Source organism: Trichoderma asperellum, chromosome 4 (assembly GCF_020647865.1).
Source record: "Trichoderma asperellum chromosome 4, complete sequence".
NCBI lineage: Eukaryota > Fungi > Ascomycota > Sordariomycetes > Hypocreales > Hypocreaceae > Trichoderma > Trichoderma asperellum.
The window spans coordinates 3,824,492-3,833,923 of record NC_089418.1 but is presented as its reverse complement, the minus strand read 5'-3'; the positions used below and the strand labels follow the sequence as shown (position 1 = coordinate 3,833,923).

Below are 9,432 nucleotides of genomic sequence, written 5' to 3'. Positions count from 1 at the left end.
GATGTAATAGCGTCCGCCTCACTTTATTGAGTACCCTTTCTACGGTCGTTTGCCCTCAACTTGGGTGCCCTGCTGGCCAGTCAGCTACTCGACCCAAAGTCAAAAAATCAACACCAGCATCAACTGCCACTAGCCTCGAAATACCTGTCACAAAAAAAAGTGTTCACAATGCACGATCTGGGTCGATCGGTCGTCTGAGGCCGAATGCGACGGGAGCTTGGGGTCGGGAGGAAGTTGGTTGGCAAAAAATCCATGCTGGGCGTGGGGTCTCCAGCTCCCGGTGGATTAGCGGACGGAGCCGAATCTCCGAAAATAAGGCCTGGCATCGGGTACCTTAGCGGATAGAATCACACGAGACGGGCCCTAGGGGAGATCGCAAATCTCGGACCTCGAAACCGCTAACTCGGCTGGAATCTTGGGGTTTACGACTTCTGGCGAGGGAGGAGGAGGGAAATGGTCTGGCAGAGTTTCTTGTTCAAAATTCGGGGGAAAGGCATGAATGCCTAACGAGGCCCCCACCATATATGTATTCACAGGCAAAGCTCATGCACTTGATCTGACATCTGTCGAATAGCCCATAGCTCTTACGGCCTGGACCAATGGACGCCGCCATTGTCCTTGTACAGAGAGGCATACGTGGAACAGCGTCGTCCTGTCCATGCCGTCGCCCTACATTATCTCGTACTCCTTCCTCCACCCTTTTGCTGTGCGAGGCCTTGCTGTCCTGCCTCTTGCGCGTCTGGCCGCCGCATCATGACGGAGCAGAGTGGATCGGGCGTCTGCGCGGTTGTCACCAGGCGGACGCGGCTGACCTTGATCCGGCGAGAGTGATTGGGCGGCCGTCACCACTGGGAGGGACCCCAGGACGAGGATGAGAGAACAAGCAGCCAGCCGGTGTTGAACAAACGAGCAACGGGCAGCGCACCAAGTGTGAGTTGGATGCACGTCTCGGTCAATGGCATCATCTGGGGTTAGTGTGCTCAGTTGCCAACAGCGAGGTTGCATAGTCGCACCGCATCGTGTCTGAGAGTGTCATGGCGGATTCCCATTCTCGTTCGACTTTGACGGCATATACCTATAGAGAGAGGTGTCAGCAGCTGGCTGCAATACTGCTGCGAGGACAATAGAATCGGGGAATCAGAAGGCTGAGACACTGGCGCGCCACCTACCATGCAATCTCATACATGCCGACCATGCATGATTCTTCATAAGAGGAAATCATCAAGCAGCACCTCGCGGCCATCATTCGTTCGGCTCCATGGTTCCTAGATGCCGCCTGCACTGAGGTTACATGAGACAATGCACGCTCTGAACTCGCCTTGAGATGTGGGATTAAGCCTATCTCCAGTTGTAAACAAACTGAGTGCAATTGTGTCAACCGCCTCTTCGGCCACAAATGCAAGTGCGGATGGTGCACAAGTTGCCTGCTCTCCTCTCAGCGCCTACCAATTATCCCGTGCTCATCTTCCCCCCACACTGCCGGAACGCAAAGCCGTCGCTCAAAGGTGGTGTCCCTTGGGAGAGTGCATGTGAGTTGTTCTCGCCTACATATGCGTGCTGATGCCCCTCAGTGGCAGCAACAGCACGTTGCAACCAAGCCGGTGAGGAGAATCTGAAGAGGCGACAAACGAGCAGAGTAGAGTCGAACAGAGCAGGGTAGGTCAAGGTGGTGGGATTGAACGAGTGAGGACTGCCTCTAATTCATGAGGAGGAGGAGGGATAAAAAACCAACCGGTGGTACGAAATATAAGAGAGTCCAGTTGATGGTTGTTCACTTTCCCTTTTGAGAAGCCATACATGTACATATCACTATCCATATGCGGTGCACCAGTGATATCTTTTTAGCCCAACGGTTTATGTAGGTACCCAGCAAGAAGGCACAGGCTGATGCCCAAGACACAGATGATGCCTTTATGTCTGTGCATCCATGGGTGCCTTATCTGCATAATGCTGGTACTACCACCACCACCACCACCACCATCACCACCAAAGAGATAGTATCTGGCAGCGAGGATTCCCAAAAGCCTCGTAGTGCATCCCGTCCTCGTGTTATACTCGTATAAGTGGTGAGTAATAACATGCCCTTGCTGCGACTGCACTAGTGGGACCAAGCTATCTCTCGATGTCTATTTCACACGTTGTACTCTAAGCTCCGAATGCCGCGCCTTTACCAGCACTGCTTTTACACGTATACTTCCTACATGCAACCCATTAGCCTATCCGAAGCTGCTGCCGGGGTCTCTTTGCTTTACGACGTATCAGGGATTGTCACTGCCCAATAGCTCGCCACATGCCTGGCACGGCCTCGCTGGAGACTCGGAGGGGTCCAACGTGCGTGATTCCTACTGGCAGCAATAATGCTCGAATCACGTACTTTGTACGGAGTTATCAGCCATTCAGCCATGCCCGCATCCTTCTTTTCTCTCACTCCCATATGCTGGGCCCATCGTATCTGCATCGTACATATTTAACGAAGCTCTCGCATAGCAGATGTGACTCTAATGTGCAAATCGGACTGATACAGCAAGCAATTATTACAGCACATCAATTGACTACAATTGCCTCATTAGAATCATCCAATCAGTCCTACTCCTGCAGTGACCTGCTGTTTCCAACTGGCTATCGGCCAAAGATGCTCGCTTAGCTGATAAAGGCCCCGCTTTTATGATGCATACGTTTCCCCTCAAACGCGTGAACGACGCGTCTTTTTCGCGAAATTTCGTTTTAGCGCGCTGAGCTCGGATTTTTTTCTTCTTCCCGGCTCTTACCCTCGTACTGTACTTTGTAGGCCTACTCCATACGAGAATACAGCCTGTGAGAAGTTCTGAGAGAGAAGTGATCAATCGCAAAATTGTCAAGGTGGGAATGTCAAGACTTGGTCGCTTTTTCTCCCAGCCCCTCTCGTTCTCTCGTCCCTTGCACTTTTTGCTCTGTTTCTCACTGTACGAATCTATGACTTGGACTGGCCATCAAACGGCCTGCTCTGCTGTGTTTGGTCTCACAGACGCTGCTGTCTCAGGCCGCGTAGCTTGGAAGCTTGCTGAATGGAACTTGTGCTGGGCCACGAGGCACAAAGTCCTTCTGTAGAGGTGGGCACGTGTGGCATTAGCACCACGATGATGTGCTTTGCAGTGCCTGGATGGGTCGCCAGTAAGCCAGATATAGAGTTCACAGTGCGTTCGTCTACTCAGTGGACGGCCTTGCTCGTCTTTATCCACAATCCGTCCCATCCAGCGTCGCGGCAGGACGAAGAAAGGCTCTGGTCCCCGTCCGGAGTCTTCCGTGCTCCCTTTTCACATCTTCTCCTCTTTGCCGGGAACGGCTTTCCGAGCCGTGCCATTGCTAGACTCTTGCGGCATTAGATTCTCCCCCGTCGGTGCTAGAACAGCTCCCAACGAGGCAAAAGCGAAGGGAGGGGCTGCAGCAGAACGACGAAAGAGGCTTCGCATCGGTGGGAGCTAGGAGCCAGCCGCCCTTTTTCCCAGCAAGCCAAGCTTTTTTTTCTTCTGGTGGCATCCAGCTTCTCTGCCTCCCAAGCAGACGCTCCACCGCGCTCGCCGCACTGTCTGGATGTGTGACCAACCAAGAGCAGCTCCATGCGGGCGTGTGTGCGGTGATAGTGTTGACAGCAGACTCTTGAGAGGAACAGCCGCCGTCACTGTCGTACCCCTGGCAGAAAACACATCACGCACCATTGTTGCTCGTCTCCTTTCCTGCGCTAGGCCTCTTCCCGCTGCCGCTCACGCCACGAGGAGCGAGAGAGAAGAGGCCACATGGGCATGCGGTATGCTGGCACCTGTTGAAGAGCGTGCTCCGGTGTGATTGACGCTGCATTGGCAAGTCTTGCCATCAGACGTAGTGCGTGTATAGCTCCGAGTAGCGGCAGCGGCAGCAGTAGCAGTACTTTGAGTGCCTACATGGAGAGTAGCAGCACTGCTACCTCATATCACCAGCTGTGTCCTTGATGATGAGACAGCCACTGACGGGCCGTCATGCTATCTTCAAGGGGTAAGGATGCGCTCTCTGGAGACGACCGTTTTCTGGTCAGCCAACTTGCCATGCCCTTGCAGATCTGGACTCTCTTTGTCTCCTATTTCTTCTCGTGCAAGTGCAGGCATGCGCATTATTCTCCGCTCGGGACTGGCACAGCAAACAGGCGGTGCTCCCTGCGGCAATTGAGTCGGTCTCGGCGCCCGACTTACAAGTATTTTGTGGTATATCAGCTCAATGCACTTCCAAGAGAGCTGCAGATGAATGCTTGCATGTAGTAGTACTGCCTACTTATACTAATAATAGTGCTAGTCGAGCATCGTCGTCACTTATAGAACAGGATCTAGTGCACCTAGCCGCCATCAATTCCATCTCAGGGTCCTGATCAGCTGCTCCATATCAGTGCATCCAGCTTTATCGGGGCGGCTGGTTGTTTTCTCCTCTCCTCTCCCCTCTTCCTCCTGGTCCTGTAAAGACCCTGCCAGCTCCTGAATTCATTCAATCTGCAAAGTCTTGCGGTACAGGCATCTGGAGCCGACGGTGGCATCGCACCCGCTGGACCCAAAAATCGCCGGCACGTTCTCGGGGGGCGTGCGTCCCGTCTCAAGTCGATTTTTAACTGGAAGGCCTGGTGGGACGGAGTCTTTTTAGCTCAGTTGGGAGATCCAGGTAGCGGCAGTACCTGGTACATGCAGCGCCACTGCCTGCGCCGTAGCCCGGTGTCGATTAGCTGCAGCAGTTCCAGCGAGCATGACCGGTGCTGCAACCGCGCAGATACCTCCTCGCCGCAGCTCGGGCAGGTAGCAGTACCTGTGCTGCAGACGACCGCCGAAAGAGAGGGTCCGCGCCACCCGCCGCTTTGGCTCCAGCCAAGGGCCCGCCTCCGCTGGACGGAGCGCTCGCAGTGGCTGTTTTTGGCTCTGCCAGCGGCCCTTCTAGTGGCTCTTGCGCTGGCCCTGCGCTGGCCGATGCGCTGCACTGCGCTCTGCACGGCGCTGTGCTCTCCTCCCCCACTGCCGTACATACAAACCCAGCACCACCCTGTCGCCCGCTTCTCCCTCCCCCATTCTTCTCCATCCCAGCCAAGTCACTTTGCTTTGCGCCGTTCTGTGCGAGCGATCCCGCCCGTGGGGAGAGGCCGAGTCTCTGTCGACTGGAATTGCGATCGCATGTATCGAATCGTCGAGTCGCTATCGCCGCCCTAGCATCGCGCGCAAGCTTCCATGGTGCTTCGCTTCGTCTCGTAGAAGCCCCCCTTGCTTTCGCTTCACCGCACAAACCAACGGCACAGAAAAGGAACCCGACGCCCACTATCGCGCGCAGCAGCTGAGTCGCGACGACACGCCCTTCCTACTGAGTCCTTTGTATTGAATGGGCGTTTCGTACTGGTACGACTACGATACTTGCTGGACGACGAGCTCCTTCTCTAGCTGGATCCCGCGCCGCCTCACTTGGGCGCATTTCGCAATCAAGTCGCATGCCGCAGACAGAGTGGCAATTGGCTTCTCTATTTTCGCCCAACCGACCCCGACCCCCGTCTAATCGCGCTTCTCGATTACGCCCGCTGCGCAAGGGAACTAAAGAAAGAAGGGGAGAAGAAGGGGAAAAAAAGAATACATAAAAAAAAAGATCAAAACAAAGTAAAAGAGAAACTTGGAAAAGCGCCATTCCACCTTTTCCAAGACATCACAATCACGCTTCAGAGCTTTTGACTCAGCTGGAGGGCGCGCGACATCATACATTTAGCGCTGGGCCGCCTCCCTTTTCAATCACCTCCTGTTGTTCTGGCAAAGAACCACCACTCGTTCGCATACCTCCTGGTCAGCTCCCACGATGCCTCCCTTGCAATCGCTCATGGCGCCTCGCGCACGGGGGTCTCGCAAAGCTGCTCGAGGACCTAAAACCCCAGAGCCCTTCGCGACGACTGACGTTCGGCCCCCTTCTCCTCCGCGACCGCGATTTCGACTTAGACGGCGGGCTCCCTCGTCTAATCTCAAGGCTCCCACTCAGCAATTCCTCGCGTCCGTCGCGACAGCAGACGTACCCATTCCAAGCATTGAAGAGCCTCGTTTGGTCGACGAAGACATGGTGGATACGCTCAGCACCAATTTCCCTCGACACAGCCCTCACCACTTTGAATTTTCCGACGAAGGCGACCTGCCTCGCGGAAGGCCATCCTCACTTCCCAAGACTCCCGCTCCTCACGCGGTTCCATCGCTGTCACCAAAGCGATTTCCTGACTGGTCGCTTGACCAGGCCTACAGTAGCCTCGAGTCGAGCCCAGAATGCGACAGCCGGCCGTCGACGGCGCAGTCGACGCAGACGAGCAGCTCGCTCTTCAGCCGGTATTCGCTGAATTCGGACAGCTTCAGCCAGTACAGCATTGATCCCGACGACATTGACCAATTCAATGGCGACGTGTCAATTGAAGACGCGAACAAGACCATCAAACCTATCCGCGCTGCTCCTGCAGCAGCCTCAAAACGGCGTGCGCGCAAGGCGCCCTGGACCAGATCAATGACCCAGCACCTCTGGTCCGTATACATGACCTACCTACAGGATCCCCACGTCACCCCATTTCACATCAGCAAGAGCGGTATCCCTCCCGATGGCGTGTGCATGCGCGTCGCCAGAGAAGCCAAGCGCAGCTGGAAAGGCCCCAAGTCGCAGCAGGTGAAGAAGAAGGCCGCCGCCGAGCACAGCGGAAGCGCGACACCCACCGAGGCAACGGCGCCGGCGACGTCTTACCTGCAGTGGCCGCACAGCTGCGCGGCTACTCGCGCCCATCTGAGAGAGCTCTGCAAAGCTAGTGCGACCAGCGCTGCACGCAATCATCATTACATGGGGGCCCGTAACCCTACGCCGTTTGGCAGGACCGCCAATCGCGCTTGGAACCACCGCATGGCGCCGCCGTCCCGCTCCCAGTCGGCCTTCTCTGGCAACGACATGGCCCTGTCCCTGGCGGTCAGCACGTGTGAATCGATGCAGCCTCACGGGCCGCTGGCCCGGCTGACGGGATCTCAGGATCAGCAGCTGCCGCCGCCTCTCGGGCTCTGCGCACCGCCGGCCTTGATCGAGGCGGCTGTCCCTGCGCCAGGCACGGGAGCTGCCGGTGCGGACATTACCCGGCTGGGCTCGCCCTTCGTGGCTCGGAGCTACGGTCCCAGCTCTTCCAACTCGCTTGCAGACAACTTCGGCATGAGCTTGGAGCCACAGAGGCTAAGCAATTCTGTGGGGACTCGAAGGCGTAGCTTGGGATCGCCGGCCATCATCAGCAGCAGCGGCAGCAGCAATGGCAGCAACCACTATAATATCAACTACAACAACAGTAGCAACGACTACAGCAACAACAGCCGGGGCAGCAGCAACAACCAAAAGCGCAGATCCAAGCAGCTCTCTGCCGCCGTCGAGCCCAGGAGGAAGCGTCCCAGTCTGGGTTCGGACTTTTGGGTTGATCCATCCAACAACGGGGCTGCCTCAACTCAAGCCACGCCATCTGCCGAGTTTAGCTCCACCACCGCGACCCAGCGAGATGCACTGTTCATCCCCCGGGCCAATCTGCAAGAGCTCTTCGAGGCATCTCATCCCGCGGCCGCGGCCTCGGCCTCATCTCCACCTTCCTCCTCGCCTCCTCCCACTCTCGGCCCCGGCAGCGACAAACCCATCATCGCCGCACCGTCATCCCTTCTGGCTCCTCCTCCTCTCGCTGATCAGCCCGCCAGACTTGGCTCTCCGTTCTCCGCCGCAAAGTCAAGCTTCTCCTTCCCGGGCCGGCGGTCCAACAGTATCTCCGCCATCGACTTCAGCATCATTCGCAGGCCCTTTGCCACCGTCCAGCCTGTCCAGCAGCCCCAACCCCAGCCCGCAGAATCCGAGACTACACCAACCAGGTCGTCTCTGCGGAGTCGTCTTGCTTATATCGACGAGCGGATCAAAGACTTTCGCCGCCGCGACCAGACTCGCCGGCGATCTCAGTCACCACCCTTTTAATCTCTTCTGCTTCTTCTGCAAATCTCGATCCAATTTTTATATCTCCTGGCGCACGGTTTCGACTCCCCACACCGCTATCAGTTTTATCGAATGAAGAATATCCCTTTTTGCTTTTTTACAATGCCTTTTTTTTTTATTATCGACATTTACTTTCAACGGCCTTATTTTGCACATCGCATCTTGCATACGACTTTTGCATCTGCTTGGCAGCACCACCTCTGCACAGCATGCCTTCTTAGACGACAGCAACGTACTTGCTTTTCTTGATTATTTTTTCGTATACGATCATGAACATCTGTCTCTCACTTTGAAACACTTCCGTTTCAGTTTTTCCGTCAGCTTTTGCTATTTTCTTAATATACCCGATATCTCCAACGCCATATATCAGAGTACTACTGCTTTATTACTATCCCATCTACTCGAAACGGGGGGGGGAAAAGTCCATTCGCTTTTACTTTAACGAACTTTTTCACTCCTTGACGAAGACAGGTACTTTCATTTTCTGTTCACATATATCAGTGGAAGAGTAAAAAAAAAAAAAAAGAAGAAGAAGAAGCAAAAGCACCAAGGAACAATCTTTCCCTCGGCCTTCTTTTATCTTCTCTCCGCCCATTTATGAATGATGTTACGACTGAAATGACGGGATGCTGAAACCCGATATCAAAACAGTACGCTCATACTCGGCCCCTGAAAAAAAAAGCAAAAAAATAATACCATTCATTCTTCCACCACCAAAAAGCGTTGGACTTTTTATGTCATCTCCCAGACTTGTTTAGTTCTTTTTTTTTTTTTTTTTTTTTTTTTTATTCAAAAGCGATTAGGAGCGCGCGCGTGTGTGTTTACACAATCCACACTTGTCTTTTCTTCCTTTTTTTCATCCCAAATTACTTTTTCTTCTTTTAGTTAGCAACTCATCCCTTCGGTGTTGAATGTCAAAATGCTCATTTACTTGATTTTGATGGACCGCAACAAAAATACGGACATGGTTGATGAGGATATATGATGTACATGGCAGGCTTTCTTTTCCTTCTTTTTTTTTTTCTTTTTTTTTTCCTTTTTAATCCCCTTAATGGGAGCGCCAGCTGGTGTTTTAGTCTCTTTGCTTTTCTTCTTCTTCTTCTTTTTTTTTGGGTTTCTCTCCTCTTTTTCTGCAGGGAGCAAGACGTGTATCCAGCTTTAGGCTTTATCTTGATTTCTGTTTCAGCTTATTAGCTTTACGATATATGATAGTATGCTTTAAAAAAAAGAGAAGAAAATAATTTCTTTCAACAATTCCCTTAGCAAAAACAGTCATCACTCATCAACATACTTCACACCCCGTAATGCAAATAATGAGACGGGAAACATGAGTTGTTACGCGAACGTATAACACGCTCTTGCTTGGATATTACACTATCTGAGAAACAATCGGTCTATAGGGATATTATTCAACATAAAAGACATGAAATCCAA

General features: G+C 53.5%; 1 protein-coding gene across 1 annotated transcript; it reads left to right on the top strand.

The window, feature by feature from the left end:
• The first annotated feature begins 5,045 nt into the window (after positions 1 to 5,045).
• On the top strand, positions 5,046 to 8,782 carry TrAFT101_007646 (uncharacterized protein). Its single transcript, XM_024904137.2, has one exon. The coding sequence runs from the start codon at positions 5,824 to 5,826 to the stop codon at positions 7,978 to 7,980; it is 2,157 nt and encodes a 718-aa protein (XP_024759255.1). The 5' UTR covers positions 5,046 to 5,823; the 3' UTR covers positions 7,981 to 8,782.
• The last annotated feature ends 650 nt before the right edge of the window (positions 8,783 to 9,432 follow it).